At 42.2% G+C, this 21,711-nt stretch overlaps 1 protein-coding gene across 4 annotated transcripts in view; it reads left to right on the forward strand.

Annotated features, from left to right (window-relative positions):
* The window catches only part of vps13b (vacuolar protein sorting 13 homolog B), a 293,943-nt gene that overhangs the window by 268,886 nt on the left and 3,346 nt on the right, over positions 1 to 21,711 (forward strand). For all 4 annotated transcript variants that reach the window (XM_026293824.1, XM_026293825.1, XM_026293822.1 and 1 more), the window contains exons 50-65: positions 60 to 235; positions 3,030 to 3,200; positions 7,888 to 8,095; positions 9,104 to 9,292; positions 9,936 to 10,082; positions 11,539 to 11,825; positions 12,502 to 12,629; positions 12,749 to 12,945; positions 14,167 to 14,285; positions 14,954 to 15,404; positions 15,763 to 15,927; positions 16,070 to 16,298; positions 18,228 to 18,404; positions 18,936 to 19,106; positions 19,913 to 20,089; positions 21,504 to 21,606. In XM_026293824.1, the coding sequence (XP_026149609.1) occupies positions 60 to 235; positions 3,030 to 3,200; positions 7,888 to 8,095; positions 9,104 to 9,292; positions 9,936 to 10,082; positions 11,539 to 11,825; positions 12,502 to 12,629; positions 12,749 to 12,945; positions 14,167 to 14,285; positions 14,954 to 15,404; positions 15,763 to 15,927; positions 16,070 to 16,298; positions 18,228 to 18,404; positions 18,936 to 19,106; positions 19,913 to 20,089; positions 21,504 to 21,606 (3,095 nt within the window). The remainder of the gene's footprint in view (positions 1 to 59; positions 236 to 3,029; positions 3,201 to 7,887; positions 8,096 to 9,103; positions 9,293 to 9,935; positions 10,083 to 11,538; positions 11,826 to 12,501; positions 12,630 to 12,748; positions 12,946 to 14,166; positions 14,286 to 14,953; positions 15,405 to 15,762; positions 15,928 to 16,069; positions 16,299 to 18,227; positions 18,405 to 18,935; positions 19,107 to 19,912; positions 20,090 to 21,503; positions 21,607 to 21,711) is intronic.

Here is a 21,711-nt window from a genome sequence, read left to right on the forward strand (position 1 = left end):
CACTTTTGTTGTGTGTTGTGTCTCATTTATGGTTGTTTTGTATAAATCCCGTGTCTCAGGTGGTTTTCAGTCCACTGTTTGTCATGAGAAGCCACTTGCCAGATCCGGTAATCGTCCACATAGAGAAGAGGAGTCTGGGACTCAGAGAGAGCCAGCTGATTCATGGACAGGGCCACCAGGAGCCCCTCTTAAACACTGAGGCTGACATCACTCACCATCTCACTTTCCAGGCCAGGTAAAACAAAAGAAGTACTATCTTTTTGAGGTTTTATACCTCGATGCATTAGTACAGTGCATTGTATTGGACAAAATTGACATTTTTTCAGTTTAAATAGTAGGTCTTACTTAATATCTCATTTATATTAACTGTCTCACCTTTAAGTCCAAATACAAAAATCTGCATAACCTTTCTGTCTGTCCCGTGATATAAGCACAGCTCAGAAATCCGTTCAACCGTTCATTCATGTCAGTTCATGTTTGGTGAGTGCTCTGTAATATGTCCTCAACGAACAGCTCATACTGCTGCAAAGGACAAAGTCTGATGACGGCCTGCTGTAATGAGGATTTTATGCCTCCATTTAGAGAAGATGGAGAGACACTTACTTAAGATTCTGTCACACCACAATTCTGGTTTCTGTGAGCCAACATGAAGACATGATCACGAGGATCTAGGCTCACTTCAGGGGAACAGGAAACCAGCTTGGCAGCAGCTGAGCCACAGCTCCAAATCCAACATGTCAGGTTGGACCATAATTACACCTCATTTAGATAGGGGCCCTAACAGAGAGCAGGTTTTTAGCCCTGCATTGGCTCCATATTTCTGTGTGTTTGTGGAAAGGATGTTATGTGTGTATTTGTTCGTGTGGGTGAATGAGCGCATGTGTCATCGTATCTGTGTGTGTGGTCTGTGCCTGTCATTGTCTTGGTTAGTTGTGTGCCAGCATAAGTGTGACAGTCACCACTTCATCATGGGCAGTCTGTCACATTCATCACGTCTCCTGTTACTCTGTCCCAGTTTGTCAGTGTGTGTTCTCACTTTCTTATACTGTCCATATGCTGTTGTAAGAGACAGCTTTTCATACAGTTTATTATAGCAGGCTCTACTATGCTGAGTCGATTGTCAAAATTTTTGGTTGTCTCAAATTCATATGTAGGTTAAATATCAGGTCTAATACAACACAACTCCACGCAACTTTACCTCATGTCATGTCAGACACATATAAATGACAGATGTTTTGATCCAGAGTGTCTTTCAGTAACATGAGCGTTTATGTTTCAGGATGGATGGCCCCAGAAATAACTACCACATGTACATAATGTATAGTTGTTGCTCCTACTGTGTTTATTCTCTTTTCATCTGTAATTTATGTTGTTTTATGCAAATCCATAGAAGCAAAATCACCCCTTTGGTAGCAAGCTAGTGGTGATCTGAGTAAACAAAGTAAACTGAGTGTAGCTGCCTCCCCAAGAGAGAATCTTTGCTGTAACTGTTGAATGTTTAGATATCTGGTCACAAACTTTGTTTTGATTTCAGCTGCAATAAAGGAACCACAGTGGCTGTACAGTGAATGGGAATATATTTGGCCCCTGTTGTAGAAGATAATTCCTTTTGGTGCTTTCATAAAAGCAAGCTCAGAAGTGTCTTGTCTTTCTAGAGTGTAACCACAGTGCTTCCTTGTGTTTACAACCCATCCCCTGCCTAAGCCGTCTATCAACTCACCGACTTGCTTCGCTTGTATTCCCCCCCCCCCAACTCAATCCCTCATCCTTCTCCATCCTCACAAACATACACTACAAGCCACAATTGTAAATGCACCTTTACACATATGCATATTTTGTGCGCACACACACACACACACACATACAAACAAGCCTCAAAAACCCAAACCTCTAGGACAGATCCAATCTTGAGTGTTTGCTGGTCAACAGATCATCTTTCCTTCCTGTAATTACACATAGTTGTGGGCTCTAATGGACGAGGTAGAGAGCATAGCTGCGGTCTGCAACACAAGAGACACAGACAAGTCTTAACCAGAACCTTTATGTCCTGCTCTCCTAATGTTGGCCACCACATTAGAAAACTGAAGGTTGCAATCAGAAGCCTCTTCCAGTTTCCCCTCTGCAGGAACTGCTCTGGATGAAAAGCTTCCTGTCAACACCTTGTCCCGCTCCTCTGTCTTACCCCAGATCCATAAGCAACAGCCCCTGTGTTCCTTTTATAGCACAATGGGCTCTATTAATAAACTACTGCTCTGGGGTAAAGGGGCTGCTTTGCTTTAGCCAAGTGGAACTGGATGCTGCCCAATGAAAGAGAAAAAGCCATTACAGTTTTTGGATTTAGTTCTTTTTTTTTTTTTCTTGTTGTGAACCCATAATTGACCAGTGTCTGAGGTATTCGATAGGATTAGTTTAGCTTTTACTATGATCTTTGTGAATTAGTTTTTGTGAAGCAAGACTGCATGTCAGAAAGAAATGTCCAAAACAAAAGGCAGATTCAACCCACTTTGAGGTATCAGGGTAAAAACAGAGTTTAACTGGAGGTCACTTTAATTGTTCAGAAGAGAACAATGGGAACAGTCAGCTGCTGTCAAGAGATGTCTTGTTCTATAGTGAAGCGAAAAGTATATTTGAATTGTTTCTGGCGTAGAATAAGTAAACATGCTTCCAAGCCAAATTTGCTGACAAAACATACAGCGGTGGTTCACATTCATGTGCCTTTATGACCCTAAAATTATGTACTCTAGGTTCCCATTTCAAGCAATCACTTATCGCACCATTGAGCAGAGCAGAGCATAATGAAGATAAGTGAAATCAGCTGGTACAGTGTCTGTTTGGCAAGAGAACCTGTACGTCGTTGGATAAAGATGGCACATGTTTGGGAATCGCTGAAAATATATATCGTCTATGAAGTGTCTGTTTCAAATGGAAACTGGTTGCATTTTACCGCACTAACCATCACATGCATTACGCTTTGGCATGTCTCGTTACAGCAATCTGTAATGAGTTTGTGTTTGCGTTCTATCCCTCAGGGAGGATGAAGATGCTTCCCACTGCGCTGTGCCAATCTCCACCAGCCTAATCAAACAAATCGTGAACAAGACTCAGACTGAGGACAACCTGGAACGCATCTTGGCTGACTTCTATGGTCCAAAGACCTCTACTGAGCCACCTTGGCCCTATGTCACCAAAGATACTGACAGGTACTGCCCTGCCAATTTTAAAGCGTGCACTGAATGTGAATATATGAGGCTAAAAAAAAAATGTACTCACTTGTTTGTGCTTTAATTTTCACAGTTATTCTTGAACAGCCCTTGTAGAATAAACAAGGATTTATGGCATAACCTACTAGGGCACCTTGACATCTTGCGTTCTTTTGTAATAGGTCAACATGTGTTTGTTTTTTATCTTTATTATAGTAATTCTTTGGAAAACACTGAATCTGGCTGATTTCACCAGTATTATTTTTTTAGTAGCCTTGTTACAATATCCCTCCTCAAAGCAGAGTTGTGCAAGCGAGCCTTTAATAAGGGAGGCTTCTCTTTATTGCTGAGTCTTTGTTCACATAATAAAACGGTTAACTGCAAAGACAATGCAGAGCCACGCATCAGACATTAGCAGTGATCCCACTGTAGTCCCCACAGAGCAGCGATGTAGGCAGTCACTCTGTCATAGTCCCACTTTCTCACACAAGTCACAGGACCTTGTGTTTAGTTAAAACTTGGCATAGATTTGGAGAGCGTATGGTGTGTGTGCTGAATGTGCATGTGTGTGACCAATGCGTAGTTTTAACATACAGTATATAATATCAGGAAACACACACATATGAATCTGTCCTCAGATGTCACTCTGGGAATCGTCTTTTATCACAAAGCAATCAAATCTTGATAGCAGCGGTAGAAGATGCAGCCACATGCTCTCCCACAGTCTCTGAGTTACAAAGAGCCCCAGTTGATCTGCTGGACATGTGGGCCATATGTCTGCCTGTGGTTGCCTGAGTTTCTCTGCTCTTTATACATACACAAACACACACACACACACACACACACACACACACACACACACACACAAATTGTTTCCCAGCACATGTACACTCTCATAACGTTGTGTAACATACGGACACAAATGCATTGTTCACCTTTAAATGTCACACTGCGTCTCAGCGGAGGGCTGCTATGTGCTATTTGGTGTTGGGTTTCGATGTCAGTCAGGCCTCTGTTTGCTACGATCTATGCCTGTGATGACAAAAGCTCATGGCCAAAGCACATTTCCCATCCTGGGAAGAGGCAGTTTGTCTAAAACTGACTTTTTTTTTTTTTTTTATGCATAAGAAAAAAGATGGTGAGAAAAAATGAAACTGTGATTAGAGAATTAATAGCAGTGATTGCTATCTCTTAACACACTGAGAACGTGGACAGCAAGTGAAAGCTACGGCTTAATTAATATATTTTTTTCTTAATATTTACAAAAGCGATACAGTTTGCTGTGTGGACACTGCTTAGTCTTCTTGGCACAGCAGAAAAACCAAACCAACTGAACTCCTTGGCAGGGAGTGTGTAAATATTGTGTCTTAAAAGGAAAGGGGAAGTTGAAAGTGGTAAATGTTATTTTTCTTTCTTTTCTGGATTTTTAATGGCAGCAAGGCACCTCCACAGTCATTAAACAAACATCTTGTAGTGGTTGGGGTTTGTGTAAGCACAAGCTGCAGGCTGTGTGTGTATTCAGAGTAGTGTGCTTCACGCAATTCACACTCCTAAAACCCTCAACTCCCGAGTTGGCAGGTTTTGACAGAAGCTGCTGAGCACATTTCTTTCGGTTACCTTTACGTGAGCTTGGTAATGTGATTTATGAGCACTGTGCTTTGCTGCCCTCGGCCTTGAGGTCAGTGCCCTATTTAACCAAACGCACAAAAACACCAGTAAGAAGAATAATAAACCCTGGTGCTTCTTTTTGGCCTGTTTCACAGCGGGTAGTCTTTGGGTATGTGACAAGTTTGAGATGGCAGGTTGGCGGTTGAGCAGAGTCAAAGGAGCCTTGGGAAGAAAGGGAAGGCTGGGTCACCTTTGATGACTTTAAACTTCACAGTTTGTTTGGCTCTCTTCTGGCACTTGGCCCTGTTTAGGACTCACAAGACCATGATTACTGTGAAATGATTGCCGTGTCGGTGGATTGGTGGAAAAATTGTGTGTTTCTGTCTGTGTGCCTGTTTGTCTCAACATGCCCATGTGTGTTCCCAGATGCTTTGTCAACAGCTCTCTTTGTATTGCATAAGCTGTTTCTGGCCTGGTTTTCTTCTGTGTGTGTGTGTTTAGCCTCTGTGACTGTTGTTAGCGTGTTAATGCTCTGCATAATTAACAGAATGGAAATTGTTTGTTTATGTATCAGACATGCAAGTGGGCTGTTTAAGGCTGTATACTGATGTGTTCAGTGGAGTGTATGGTTAAATGATATCAATATTGCATTACAGGTACTTGCTGCTTCCTGCTTCTGTGGAGTGCGGACGCTTTTCTGCTTGCTCCCTCTTCTGCCAGCTTTACTTTGCTGTTATTCCTTTTTATTTTTATCCAATAATTGCATAATACACTTTCTAAAATTATTTTTACTCTCTTTTAACTGGGCTTGAGATTTTAGTGAGGGATTTTTACTTTTAACAACTAATCTGGCCTACTGAGTGACTACAGCCACGGATCATTTATTTTTTAACATGTCTGGGAAAGAAAACACATTGTGACAAAACTGTCAGATGTATCTTCAGGAAATCAGTGTGTTAAAAAATGAAGATTCCTGCTCTAGAATCTAATAAAGGACTTCATGACACACTCCTGTTCAGACACAATGGTCAGAAGGCAAAGCCTCAGTAATAAATGCTATGTTGACCAAAATGCTGCTCTGAGCCTGGATGATACAGTGTCTTTCCCAAAACTTTGGAAAGTGGGAACTGATCAGAATGAAGCCTCTTGGCATAAACTTGGCGCCAAGCCAGAGCGTCACAGAATTAGAAAGAAGAATGGTACAAACATACAGCTCAGTAACAGGTTGTCTGAACTGTCTGAACTCAGTTTTATTGAGCAAGAAATGTCTGCTGTGACTGAGAAACCAGCTCAAAAAAGTAGTAATTTTATGAAGAGTGGGAGCCATGAAACAAAGAAACTGTATGAAATGTCAAGGACAGAGATATTCCGTCGCTTGGAGACGCTGTGATCGCTGACATAAGCAACAACAGAATTGTTACATGAGGTTACCCAAGTGCCATGGTCACTGATATAGCAGCACTCCTTCCCCAAAGGACTCAAACAGCTAATCTTGTATGTGGTTGCAGTGGAGACCAGGAAGGGAGGATCCCAAGTTTTAAAACAGGACTTCTCTTAAACTGTTGGAGAAACTTATTAAATTGAAAATCCAGTCATTTATCAGTGGACTTCTCCCAAACCTCAAAAGGAGGATCAATAAATTCAGTCGGCTGCTTGCACTGAACACGTGGCTGTCCAAGGACAAGAGGAGTGCACTTCATTGATAACATCAGCCTGATTGGCAACACCCAGACCAGAGATGACCCGATTCAGGGACGGGCCTTCTGCTCGTGCCCAGAGTCAGAACTAAACAGGGAGAAGCAGCGTTTCAGTTTCATGCAGCTAAAATCTGGAAAAGTCTTCCTGATGATTTTAGACAAGCCTCAACTCTGACAATGTTTAAGTCCAAGCTAAAAACTTTTCTTTTTACCTCTGCATATGACAACTGGAAGTGTTTTATCTGCACTTATTCTCCTTTAATTTTATTTAAGTTAATTTTCATACTATTTGCTGTTTCTTATTTGAATTTTTGCACTTCACTGATAACGTCAACATGTTTTGGCAACGTGATGACTTGTTCAAGGGAAAGGGCCCACACATGGATGTGGAGTGAGACGACTAACGGATAACCTCCTCCACTCTCTGAGACACCAGAGTGGGTCTGGACGGCCATCTGAACAGCCAAGGGCTCCTCTCAGAGAAGAGAGGAGAGAAGAAAGTAGCCTACTTCTACCTTACCAGTCAAGGATCCCCCTGCAACAGCATTTTCATCTGTGTCCCCCCCCACTGCCCTGGGCCCCCCAAGGTGCAGACTTGTCATTGTCCATTCCACCCCCAGCTTCACCAATGGGATTTCCAAATCACTTGAAATCTTGGTGAAATCAGGAATTAAAATGGTACCCCTTACCACTAACTTGGCAAGGTCACAGGTAATATCATCAACATCCCCCCAACAAACAGCACCCCCTTTGCCACCAGCTCGACCACCTTGGCCGACACATACAGCTGTCCTTCCTCAGAGCGCCCCTTAGACACAGACTAGCATCAATGAAGGCATCGTGGGATAATGAAGACTCAGTCAGGGCACAGAAAAGGGATTGCCGAAAGGCCAAATGAAAATGGTGTAAATCAAAGCTCCAGGTTCATTATGACATTCATAAGAAAATGTTGTGCAGTACAGTCTGGAACATTTCCAAGGGCCTTGAAAACTGCTGTAATCAATGCTCCCGTGAAGAAGAGCAGTCTTGATGCCACAGTACTGAACAACTATCGGCCGATATCAAACCTGTTCACCGACATATTACTCTAGTTAACTTGGAGTAAGAGTGAACCAAATCCATGTCTAATCAAAGCCATCTACACCTTCAAGTCATTCATAAAGTTTATGTAAAGCATCTTATAAAGATCCTCACTATGTGACTTTGTTTTTTCTAAACCTTTATTCCGCTGATTACAATTACATTTATGAATATCTTTATACACCTCTACTGTGTAAAGTCCTATACACCAGTGGGTCACTGCAGTACAATATAATTACTATTCTCAACTGTTACTAGGGTCATTTCTATATATACTGTAGTAATGTGTTCCCTCCCCACAGGACTGTACTAGAGCCACTTGCCCAGTGGGACAGTCCAATGCAGGTGAAATTATCCTGCTGGAAGCCTGGCCTGAACACTCTGCTAGTAGAGCTGCTACCCTGGGCCCTACTGGCCAACCACTCCCAATGGGACCTCTGGCTCTTTGAGGGAGAGACCATTGTACTCCAGATACCAGCTGGCAAGGTCATCATACCACCCAACATCAAGGTAGGGTGGCTAAGGTGTATGTATGCTACAAGAGGCATATCTTAAAAAAAAAAACAGTCACAATCAAAGCTAATCAAGCTAACATATCCTTCAAGTCCTTTTTCTAGTCCCAACCTGGAATTCTAGACTTTTTCTAGGTACATACCCATGTCTTCTAAACTTTCTCTCCAATTGTGTTGTAGACAAGCTTATGGCCTTGGATAATTCTCATAAAAGGCTATTGTCTCAGGCTTTAGAAAGCCTGAATTTCAACAAAGGTTTATCTGTAAAACTTACTTTCTTTGAAAGATATTAATAGACTATATATTTTCCAAATCCTATTAGAGTGATCTCAATATTGCAGTAAAGGTTCAGTTTGAGTTTAGATCAATACCTGGAAGTGCCTTTTTGTGGTATGCCAGCCTTTCTTATGAAACCAGTGCTGTTCTTATTTCAGTCTTGACTAATAAACAGAAAACCTGAGATCATTCACTAGAGCTGCATTACAGCAATATTCCCTACCCATGTCTTTATCTGCAGCCAAGCTCTGTCACTGTGTATTGTAGACATGTCTTCTCACTGGCTTTTGAGATCAGAAGAAGAGGTCTGCAGATAATTTTTCCCCTGTGGAACACATCACACACACATTTACAGATTTCACTGCCACTAGCCCAGTGAGGCAGCATATCAAAGAACAAGTGATGATATGGTGCAGCACAAAGAAGCAAAATAAAAAGCTGTAAATGTGTAATACCCTGTGAAATAAAAAACAAATCAAGCATTGTTTCCATAGCAACCTGCTATTTACCGTGGGAAGAAAAGTGCTGCATCTTTAATCTGATCAGTTTATTGGAGAGGTCTGGTGTTTGGTTGTCATGTGTCTGCTTTAAAAGCTATGCAGGAACATGGACACTCTCAGCACCACTGTGCTTTGTCAGTACAGTGAAGTCACAGTTAACTCTAACAAGTGTCTGACATGACTGACAGTGATATGAGCTATACTTCCTTCCTTCCTTTCACATCATCCAGGAAGCCTTCCAGATCGGTATCTACTGGGCTGACACTAACACTGTCCACAAGTCTACAGCGCTGAAACTGGTCCATGACCTGACCTCTCCTCGATGGAAGGAGGGATCAGCCTCAGACGTGGTCACTCTGGATGAGGAGGGATATGTGGAGGCTGACATCACCCTGGGAGCCTTTCCTGGAAAACAGAAGGTGAAAGAAACAATGGTCAAACTTTAAACCTTTTATAACATTCAGTCACCACTACTAATTGAATGCCCTGGTTTAAACGATTGAATCCAAACAGGGAGAGGTGCAATAGTTTATGGAATCATTGAGGGAAGTTGAGCTACATTAGGGGACATTTTAATGAAGGTACTTTGTAGTAATTTATCAGAATCTTGTTTTTTTTACACATTTTTTACACAATTTCAAGGCAGGTTTCACCTGTTTTATTGATCCACCACACCAGGATCTACCACAAGCCAACTATTTAGCCAACAAAACCTGCTGACTTGCTTAATTCTGTGCAGATACCAAAAGTGAGATGTGATGATATATTTTTAGATAAAAATGAAAAAAAAAAAAACAAATTTTTGAGACAGAAAAGAAATGAACCTGACCTTAAAAACATGAATTATTTGGAGGCAATACAGTTTGACCTTGAAATAGTCATTTCTATCCATCCATCAATCCTCAAATAAATTAGTCTTTTCTTAAAATATTTGTGAATGTGTATTTCATTACTCCAACAAATATATCAGCTCTGTAACTCACCACATGGGGATGATGCCCAAATGTAATGTCATGATTTTTTTCATAGCTACCAGCTTCGTGTCTTTTGTGTCTCCTGTAGCTGTGTCAGTTTTGCGTGTCGTCTGTGGTGAGACACGGCATCCAGATTCTACAAATAGAGGACAGAACAATTCTTGTCAACAACACTACATACTTGATCCACTACAGGCCTCTGCTGTCTGACCATACACTGGGAACGGATAACCAGGTAATGGGCATAAATGCTCACAGGAGCACAAGCAATGGCCATGCACAAAAATATGCAAGATGTAGTGGTGTCAGTCCAAGGACATTATACAAGAGAGAGAGAGGATTTCTTCTTTCATTTGATCAAGTAATGTTCAATATATATATCAACTCTGGGTTATTTTTGTACTTTATAATATATGAAAACCATCAATACAGAATATTTTGGTGTGTTTATATTTCTCCACCTTTATTTAAATATGAAAAACAATGTGTGTGTGCTGGTATAGTGCTAGAACATATGAGTCATATGAGGTTTCAGGATTTACCAGGATAATATTTCATAGATTACAACACCTGGTCAGCCCCCACCAGCTAAACTATTATCTCCAGCTCTCAAATACTGTGAAATAAGTCATGGGTCTTGGGCCCATAGCTTTAATTCTGTACTGCTGCAGGCATCTATGTGTGTGTCTGTGTGTCTGTCTGTGTGTGTCTGTGTGTGTCTCTGTGTCTCTGTGTGTGTCTCTGTGTGTGCGTGTGTGTGTAACATGTACATGTATCATGTCTATTCTATCCTGCTGAAGTTTCTTAAAGTTCCCACATACACTATATTCTCCACACACACACATCTACCCCACCACTACCACACATACTCATTGCAGTGATGTAGCAAGCCGTTTTCCATCAAGTCATGTGGCTCTCCCCTCTCTCTCCCTCTCCACCATTCTCACCATGTGGCCATGGCACTTCATAGGAACATTAGACAAACACCCGGAATTGGATGCAGGTTTCCCTTCTCACTTTCATCTGCTGCTTGTCCCCAAAGAGAGCAACAATGCGGTGATGTCATCTAACGAGCCTTCAGATCCTCTTAAAGAAGGATGGCAAAGCCTGCAAGTTGCCACTAATTGACAAAAAATAAAATAAAATAAAATAAAAGGTTTAAAAAAAACCAAAATAGCGGGTGCTGTGCTTAACAATAACACAGACCACAAATAAGGCTAGGAATGCTTTTTTAGTTGGTTTGTTCATAATGCTTGGTGCCTAATCCCTATAGCCCTCGACTACTCGCTGCTCACTGGCTGCTAAACCAGCACAGCAGGCCTTCTCTGCTACCAATTTAGCACTAAGCTCAGTGGGAGAAAGAGGAGAGCACAATAACAATGTGGTTTTACCATGTATCTTTTTTGTAATTACTTGCATCTTTTTTTTGCTTGTCCTTTTCTTCTTTGCCTCCATGTCCCATCCCATGTACTTTTCTAATGTAACTTTCGTCCACCCCTCATTTGATCTCATGTGCTCTGCTTGATTCTGTTTTTTTTGTTTTTGTCATTCTTTTTTTCTTTCTTTCTTTTTTGTCTCTGTCACAATTCTTTTCCTTTATTTTCTCTCCTCTACTCACCTCTTCTCATTTCTTCTCCCTTCTTCTTCTCTTTGCTCTTTCTTTTCAACTTATTGTTATACGTCCTTTCCAGGCCTGTGAGATACCAGAGACAACCGTGTTCAGCCTGCCTCCCTGTGAGAAGTCATCATGTGGCAAGCCGTGCTCGGTGCCATGCTGGGACCTCATCCAGAACCGTGTCCAAGGAATAGTGGAGTTCCCTCTGCCGCTCAGATACATGCTCTTCAGTATGATTTCCAGGCCTGATGCTGAAGTTGGATCTGCAACATGGAGCCTCCCTTCTCCCATCCGAGCAGACTTCCCCAGGCAGAGTCTGTCTGTTCCTGGGGACCTGGACTCTGGAGTTGGCCTGAGCAGCAGGTGGGTGAAGTGGAGCGTTTGTGGTTTGCTGGCTGTGACAGTCCATTTAGAGCAGGGTACCGAACCCCAGCTGGCATAGAGGGAGGCACTGTAGCTAGTCACAGCTTGTTAAACTCTGGTGATGAACCAAATGGAGAAATGTCCTCAACATTTCCACTGTCAATCTGTCAACTCTGTCTTGTACAACTGACCCCCCCCTGATTATTCCAAGTCTTTTCTTTTCACTTACTTTTTTATCAGTCTTTTAGATGTAATTCCTCTCTGAGTCCCTTCACCTTGATTAGCCTGATTAGATCCTGTAAAGCTGTTTGGATGACTGTTCATAACTAAAAGCACAGTCACAGATAGACCTTTGTGTTCTAGCGTTTAACTGGCCTGCTATTCTTTGCCCACTCAATGTGTGTTTGTGCACTATGTGCAGCCAGATAAACATATATAAAAAGAAACACAAATACAGGCACAAACACACAGAATAATGATGAGTCATTTCCTGGCTTCAGTTAGGGCTCCGCCCAAGGATACACCTCAGAGATTTGCAAATGGACATAGCAGCAATGTGACGTCGGTGGGTGTGTGTGAGCTCTTATCTGTGCACGGTTAGAAGGGGTTGGGATATGAGCTGTCCCTGGACATTTTATTTGACGGTTTGTTTGTTTGTTTCTTCTTGTTTGTGCAGAGCCATAGTACTCACGTATCAGGAGCACCTCGGGGTGACGTACATCACTCTGAATGAGGACCCCTGTCCTCGCATGCTGATTCACAACAAATGCCCTATTGGGCTGCTGCTGAAAGAAGATTTCAAAGGTAGGAAGGGCAAGGTCTCCCCCCAGCAGTCCTTTCCCAGATCCTCTCCAGGTTTTGCATTTGCCTTTTAGTTTAGCTGCCTATTTTACAGCTATACTATTTCCACGTATCTGTCATAGAAACTCCAAGGACTGAGGTATACTGCCATCCTCTGCCTGCTGAATGTTCTCTGCACCATGAGCTCTACCACCACTTTTCCAGTTTTCCCGACTGCAGGCAGAAAGAGCTGCTGCCCACACTGCGGCTGAGAACCTCTTCAGACCACAGCACCACTGACTGGACTGAGCCCATAGATATTAACTGCCCTGGCACTCAGGTAAAAACATGCATGTAGGTGGAATAAAGTGAAAGGTTGTCGGGGGTATATCTCACATGAGGGCATTTAATTTCCCCTAATGCAAAATTTAAAGTGTGTTTCCCTTTTGGTAACTATGTTTTATTGAAACATCATATGGACAAATCACATTTGCATTTTTTCAACAGACACAGATTTCTCAATAGATTTTACTTTCATAATTACAACTGATATGCATTGAAGAACTTGACATCACAGCTCCAAGTAATAAACCATCTCTGCTATGTCTAGGTGGAGCGAGAGCTAATTATGTGGTGGTGTTTTTTTTCTGATTTGATCCTTTCAGATTCACTTGGTTTAGGTTTACTGGCTAATAAGAGAATTTTTTTCTTAACATTTCCATAAAACCAACTTTAAATTAGAAAAAGTTTTCTGCTGTGTATGACAATATACTAGTTTTTGTATGGCTGCTCCATCACTAATGGAAATAGTACTCTGGATTTGTAGAGGGACTGTTCGCGCAAGTTTAGTTAAACTGTGTGTATGGATATCTGTATGGACATGCAGATAAACCATTGTTGTGATGATATTTTGGCTGGTCAGTGCACCTTCAATGGCCTGTTTGAGGCCTAAGATTTGGTTTTACAGTTAAGGTCAGAATTAGGTTGGGGGGTAATGTATTAGTTCAGTGAGTTCAATGTCCTCAAAACTGTAGAGAGACTAGTGTGCGTGTGCGTGTGTGTGTGTGTGTGTGTGTGTGAGATTGGGGTTAAATAGTAAACTAACCTACGTTTGGTCATTTAGGGTTAGCAAGATGTTAAGGAGCAGTGTGTGTAATGTTTGGTGTTGTGTCTATCCAGCTGCAGGTTGGGGTTGAGGTTGAAATTTTGTATCTCAGGTTACTGTGAAGTCTGAGTCTAACCTCTGTGGTAGGGGTGAGAGGTCAAAGGTTGAACTTGTTATGACTGCTTGGTGAAGTGTACAGCAGGGGTCTGCTTCCTTTCCTCGCATGAGGAGTTGATCGCTCTGAAGTCAGACTCCAGGTATACATGAGTCAGTATTCTCTAAAACACAAACACACACATACATACAAAGAACAATGTAAAGAGCACTGAGCTTTGACCTATGAATGGATATGGTATCCTGTTTATTTAAGGGGAAATATGCAACCCTCTCTATCCATAGCTATTTGAAAGTGTCTTAATCCTTCTCAGCACAGATGTGCATTTCGTTATTGTTCAGGTGGTGTTCCTCCCAGGCTTTGGCTGCCTCTACATAGATGTGGTGTATGAGAGAGGCACCCTGGTTTTATCTCTGGCACCAGAGGGCAGCGTGGACGCTGTAATCAAGCAGCACAGCAGGTATGTGTGCACAGGCGGTGGTTTTATTGTTGCTGTTGTTTTATGCTCCCTATATATTTGAGTCATCAGAAATCATCCATGCATGTTGTTCTTTATAACCTCGAGGGATCTACCAGTGTGCCTTTTATTGTGTTCACTTCAAATTGCTTTATGAATATTGTTAACAGCAGTGTTTTCATGCTGCAGTTGTTACGAGACTCCAGACATGAAGAAACAGGCATCATTTTCACCACAGGAGGGCAATAAAATCTCCTTGTACTGCCATGAGTGAAATTAGTTGTGCAGTAGAACATGGTATTGCAGCTTTATTCCATTACATCAACACATAGCTCCTTTGTCATTTTGGCAAAACAGGAAATTAATGTAATCACATATTAGGTAAATGTAAACAAATGACATCACATTATGATCTTTGTTAATGGGCTCTGGTGGTAGGAAATTCATAAAATATCAACAACACAGGATTAGTGAGTTTGGCCTCTTATTATGCTCTAAATAATCACCATGCACCTGGATAGTTGAAACTCTAGTTATGTTTGAGATGGAGATGTTGGAAAAAGGATTGTTAAACTTATGACAGCCTTACCTGTTGCTACATTTACAGTTTTTACAGTGTGAAAATACAGTATTAAGTATTTTCACACTAGTGATTTCTGTTTCTCCTTCAGGGCTTCCAAACTGTCTGTCAGAGTCCTCCTGAGTGAGGCCAGTGTAGCGTTGAGCGATGACATCACCAGTCCCACTGGTTCTGTGGAGCTGCTGAGACTCACATTGACCAGGCTGCTCCTCAGCTTAGCACCTGCACCTGCCTCCTTTCCCCCAGACCTGGCAGTTGACCCTGGCATTGACACAACATCCATCGCAGCTCTGATGCCTGAGGCGTCTCTGATTGAGGTGTACTGCTCCAGTCTGCAAGTAGACAACCAGCTGTACAACCAAGCAAGTTTCCACTTCCCTGTGCTGCTGTGCCAGGATCAGAGAGGGGGTGCCGACACCGGGAGCCAGTGGAGCAGCGATGCCAACCCCACTGAATCTCTTGAGGCCCTGGAGAATTTCAAAACCTCTTGCTTCCTGCAGCTGAGGATAACACTGTCTGAAGACAAATATACTGTGGAAGAGGTTGGATTAATTCGTCTGTATTTACATTTTTTTTTAGTGCAGTAGACTCTGCTACTGTCACTTTGATAACCAAAGCTATGAATAAATTTCTATATTTCCAAAATATGTGTTTCACTCTGCTATTAATCTGCTATTATCTGGTATTATGAAACAAACGGCCACATAGCAACCACCTCATGAGTCACTTAGCTACATGCCATCATAAGGTTTTCCATAATAATCTACACAGTGCGATAATTTAAAGTGATTTGTTTTACTGCTGAATTTGAAGCTAAAAGAATAAGAGACTTAGTTTATTTCTTTAATAAGCATTAAGAATGAGCAGTTCCAATTACAGCTTTGTGCACATTCTCCTTAGGTTACCTTCCAGTTCCAGCCTGCCAGAGTTTACCTTGAAGACACCTTTGTTTACTACATTAAGACCCTGTTCAACACCTACATCCCCAGCAGTGCTACAGCCTCACCTGAAACAGAAACGTGGAGGAGCACAGAGCCTGGATCAGCCCCCATCCTTCCTGAGCAGGTGCAAGATTCATAATGACATATGAATAGTGATGAAATGATACTGTTGAGGACAGGAATACATATATATAGATTGTGGTAAATATTGGAAAATGTTTTTTTTTTTTTTTAATGACCAGTGCTGTAATATAAATGTCATCCAGGTGCTTCAGTCGGTGCAGGCGTTGGTCCACCCTGTGCGGCTGCAGAGGCTGACCATCCAGCCGGTCAACCTGCTCGTTAGCATCCACGCCTCCCTGAAGTTGTACATCGCTTCAGACCACACTCCTCTTTCCTTCTCCCTGTTTGAGAGAGGGCCACTCTGTACCACACCCAGACAGCTTGTCCACGCTCTGGTCATGCACTATGCTGCTGGGGCCCTCTTCAGAGCTGGTAAGTCATGGACAGACTGAGACACACTCACAAACGCCACATTCATCTGTCCCATGCAGAAAATGATTTGGCTGGCCAACTTGTCTTTTTATATTTATTACTTATAATGTTGTATACACCTTATTTACAGAAAAATGACAGGAGTTGTGATCGCTCCCATGAGCGTCATGAGCTCTTTTGCTATAGCAGAAAATGTAGTAAAACTATCAAACTCCAGAAATGTAAAACCTCAATCACTGGAAGCCCTAGAAAAGTTTTAGGTTCGATATTGTCATAATTTACTGTCTTATCAGATCGTTTGACATGTGACTCATACTTCGCACTGTGTGTAGGCAGTTTGTTATGGTTAATCCTGGGCCACCAGGTCTAAGGCTGAATTATCAGGCCCATAAAGACTCTGTAACTCTCTTCTGCATTGTCCTCCTGTCTAGTCAAAGCTTCCACACATGTTCTGATTTAACCCAGTCATTTCCACATCAGAAATCACCATTCTGGCTAGACACTTCCTTCCCACTGTCTCTCGTTAGGGCCCTCATTTTTGCTTATATTTCAACAAGTCACCTCACCACGTTCTTCTCTTCCTGAGTCGTCATGCAGAGGAGGTCTCCTTCACACACTGTGCTCTGGGACTGATTAGCTTTAGGATGTATGGTACTACAATCACACATGCACCCACAGGCGTAAATCCACAGTCTACATATGCGAAGACTTACAGTCATACGGATATTAGAAGGCATACACTATCTGTGCATACACTTCAGTGTATGCGTGTGTTTAAAAGCATGACTCAGCCCTGTAAACATCAGCTCCTGTCAGGACTCGATGCTTTACCAAAACCACAACTGGGAGAACATGTAAAGCAGAAACGACCAGCAGGCCCCACTGGAGTTGGTTTCCTACCATTAGAGTCCATCACTCAAGTGCAAATTGACAGAGAATAAGAGCAGAGCAGGGTCTGGCGTCTTGGGAAATGGCTGTTTGATTTTTGTGATGCAATTGTCAGTGCATAAATATCAATGAGCCGTGCCATCTGAAGGGACTCTATGGTTGAATGAGAGAGGTGAGATAGTAGGAGGCTGTAAATCTGTGGGCCACGTGTGACTTCATACAGGAGTGTACACATCTGCATGCGTCTGTTTATGAAAAAGAATCATTGCATTACTAAACTGATGGAAGTAGTACAGGGTGAAATACCTTCATGATGTAAAACATTTTGTAAGTCATTCTATAGGTTGTTTTTATTGGGAGAGCCTTCCACTCGAGCCTACCTTTGGCACGTACAAAACTGTGAAATAAAGTTTACTCGAGAGACTTGTAAGGTGAATGTTTCTCTCAGGAGCAGGTATTCCACATATATTTCTTTTTATTTCTATTGAATACAGCAGTGTAAAAAAAATTACTGTGGGATTATACACACAGTTGGCAGTTTATTAAACACACCTAGCTGAAACTAAGGCAGTCTCGCCAGTCCTGCAATAAAACCTATAAACCGCCAGCTGAGTGAACATTACGTTGTGTATATTGTGTTTTGTGTGGGCACCACAACAGATATTTTAAATATTTGTTTCTAGTCCAAGTTTTTCTTGTAACCCTGAAAGAGAAGAGTTTCTCCAGAGAACAGAACGGCTACATAAGAGCTGTACACTAAAATGTCTTGTAGCATTGAGAAAATGCAAAACCAAAATAGTTTATGAAATTTTTATTCTCAGTGGCTCGTCGGTATGAAAAGAAAAGTTAGTGTATCATTAGTGTTTCTGACACTAATGATAAGTAAGTACATTGGTTAAACACTATTAGACAGTGCAGTTGTTTTGTTCCAACATGTAAATATATTTCATCACACAAACGAGCACTGTACTGTACTGTACTGTACTGTACTGTACTGTAGTGTTATACACAGGTGTAACCACCTGACATGTCGTTCCTCAGGTTGGGTGGTGGGGTCTTTGGAGATCCTTGGCAGTCCTGCCAGCCTGGTGCGGAGCATCGGCAACGGCGTCTCTGACTTCTTCCGCCTGCCGTATGAGGGTCTGACTCGAGGACCTGGAGCCTTCGTCAGCGGGGTGTCCAGGGGGACCACCTCCTTCGTCAGACATATCTCAAAAGGTAGCGGCCGCGCTCACAGTCTTTGGTTTATTTATTACATTTGTGTGCTTAAGTACTTGTTTCCCCACACTTAACCATACATTATCTAATAAGTAGTTTCAATTTAGATCGCTGTCAGTGAAGTGATGGCGTATTTGTTAACTCAAACATTGAGCTGCCTGAGCAACAGGAAAAGAAAATAAATTCCAAGAGCAGAAGCAGGTCTGATGGGAAAGGGTCCCTGGTTCAGCTTAGGTTTTTGGCAGACATGGCTGACAGCACATGAATCACAGGGTTTAAGTAAGTCAAGATTTGTCAGTCCCTCATGTGTGCACAAGTGTCAGAGTGTCCTTGAGCTGGAAACTTAATCTCCAAATAGATGCATTTTGAAAATCATGTACCTACTTTCACACAGTTTTCCTTCTAATCTCTGATTGATTCAGTAATGTGCGGTACTATAATGACTTTCACCACCCACCGCTAACTGGCAGTGTCCATAATAGCAATGCAAACTCTGAAGATTGAATTTGAACATGGCACATCTGTGTTCAGGCACGCTGACATCCATCACCAACTTAGCAACAAGCCTGGCCAGGAACATGGACCGCCTGTCTTTGGATGAGGAGCACTACACCAGGCAGGAGGAGTGGAGGCGTCAGCTACCAGAGAGTCTGGGGGACGGGCTGAGGCAGGGGCTATCACGCCTTGGCATTAGTTTGTTAGGTACGTCGGGATAAAGTGATATTTTTCTCACCTTTGTGGCACCTGTCTAAATAAGAGTTTAGTTCAAGTATCTCAAATGTATTCCTGATTCTATAACTGACATCATCTTCTTAGTCATCTCCTCAGGGAGAGAAATGACACATATTAGAGAAACAGTGGCCAGTATCAAAGTTTTCAGTCAGGCAAATGGACATTTACCCATATTTCTGGAAATCATGATGGGGTGCAGTTATAATTTGGGGATTTCATCAAGGATCATTAAAAGCACTAAACAAATCCCAAGAAATGCTTAGATTTTAAGTGAATAAATATATTGCTCAAAAAAAAAAATTAGACTAAGAGCTAATTACTTTGAAAAGCAGTTAAGTGAAGCCTCGGAGTGACACTGAGTGGCACTCTGGCTAACAGTGGATTATGATTTCTGAGATGTACTGTCAGTCATAACATCTGTCCTACTGTCATTGGTCAGGTATTTTCTGTAGGGCAAAGGCTGAAATATGTGAATGTCTCACTGAAGTGATTGTCTCAAATGTCTTAAACACATACTAAAGCAGCAAATGGTTGCTCATATAGTGACATATGCTCAAATGTTTATGGGATGTATGAAGTCAGTCTCCCTAGTCCTGCCATTCAGTAAAATTGAGTTGCTGCACATCTTTGTCAGAAAAGTTACTGTGTGCACAGTGCAAAAGTAGGAGGGTCCCTTTTTTTCCGTCTTGCTTGTTCTATGCAAGTCCTCCTGGTTGGTATTTAATACTGAAGCACATTAGTTACTGTAGGTACTAAGACTTTCCTATGTTTTGCAGGAGCAATAGCAGGCATCATAGACCAGCCAATGCAGAACTTCCAAAGGCACTGGGATATGCAGAGCTCAGCTGGTAGCAAGGCCAAAGGGGTCATCTCTGGAGTGGGGAAAGGCATTGTGGGAGTTTTCACTAAGCCCATCGGAGGAGCAGCTGAACTGGTTTCCCAGACTGGATATGGTGCGTACAGGGGTGGATCTGTGATAACAGCATGTTGAAGTCAACATGTTTTTTCCTTTTCAGGGCGTTTTCAGAAGCTGTCTTCCAGAGAAAATTAGAACATAATTCTTGTTCTGAACAACACAAACATGACTAACACATTTTGGAAATAAATTCTACGACCATAGACAGCTGAAACTTTTTTTTTTTTAAGATTTTTTTTTTTTATTGTTGCCCTGCCTGGTGATTGGCTCCATTGTTTTGTAGTGAACAGGTTTATTTAAAGTTTAAAGAAACATTTGCAAATTAATTTGTAATCTGCCGAGAGAGTTCTGTTCTGAACACACAGGAACATTTTAACTGGCCCACAGCAGGACTGTAGTGCAGAGGGAGATGTGGTCATGCAGCAAAGTCTGTTGTCTTTAACGCAGCTCGACAATAGGACAATAGGTTTTCCAAGTAGCTCAATGCGACAATATTCTAATAAGGCAAATATGAATTAAAGTTACTGTGTCAGGAAGGTCATTAATGGAAGGATGATCGCTCCACTCAACCTCAGACTAGGCCTGACCACAAACACACACACACATTCCTAATGTATCTGCACTAGCTTGGCAATAGGTGGAGGTGGTGTGTTGCACTGTGGGCAGAAGATGGGAGTCAGGGTGAAGAGTGTGTCAGAGGGAGGTGTGTGTTGATGCTAACAGGTCTAGAAACAGCACATAAACTAGCAATGAGGTGAACAGCTCCATATAAGAGCAATGACTCCCTGGGGCTTGGCTTAGCTCTACCTGACCCTCTGAGCTCACACAGCACAAACACAAACCTGTGCATACACACACTACCTCAGCAAAAGTACCACTGACTCACTCACCATCACCCTGACACACACACACACAAAAAAAACTCTGCTGGTCATATAGGGAGATCCAACCGTATTGATTTGTGATGTAGTTCTGTCACACTCCATCCTCTCTTATGAAACACGTGTGTATCTACACACACTATTCCAGCTGAGCAGTCACTCACAGTTGAGCAGTGTTGGTTGCACCGCTGCGCTGACATCATTAATGGATCGCACTGCGTTCTTTATAGCTGTGCTTTAAACCTGATGACTTCACTGGCTCGATGCTGCTGTAGCTCTGCTGACAGCTAAAGTGGGATGAAAGAAACCTGGCCACATGCACTATCATGAACTCACTCTGACATGCACACACAGAGCCATCCTAATTTTTCTTTGTGCGTGTGTGTGTGTGTTTTTTTGTCTGTGTGTTTGTTTTTGGGGGAGGATTGGGGTGTATCACATGCACACACTAAGCTTCTTTCATCATCTATTAAAATGTATGTGTATAATTAGCAGCACTGTCAAACACAGCATGTAGAACTTCTCTGCTGGTTCCACTGACAGTCCTACTGGTGTGTGGTGTCTTCACAGGGATCCTCCATGGAGCAGGACTGTGGCAGCTTCCTAAACAGCTTTACCTGCCCGCAGAGGAGAAGTTGGCTCAGGCCCCAAACAGCCACCTTAAATATGTCTGGTACTGTATGACCTCCAGAGCTCTTCATTATTTCTGCATGCTGCTTCTTTACTTTTGTCCAGCTATTTGTTAGAAATGGGAAATGTGTTCTTGCCTTTGCTTTTC

This window comes from Mastacembelus armatus, chromosome 16, assembly GCF_900324485.2.
Source record: "Mastacembelus armatus chromosome 16, fMasArm1.2, whole genome shotgun sequence".
NCBI lineage: Eukaryota > Metazoa > Chordata > Actinopteri > Synbranchiformes > Mastacembelidae > Mastacembelus > Mastacembelus armatus.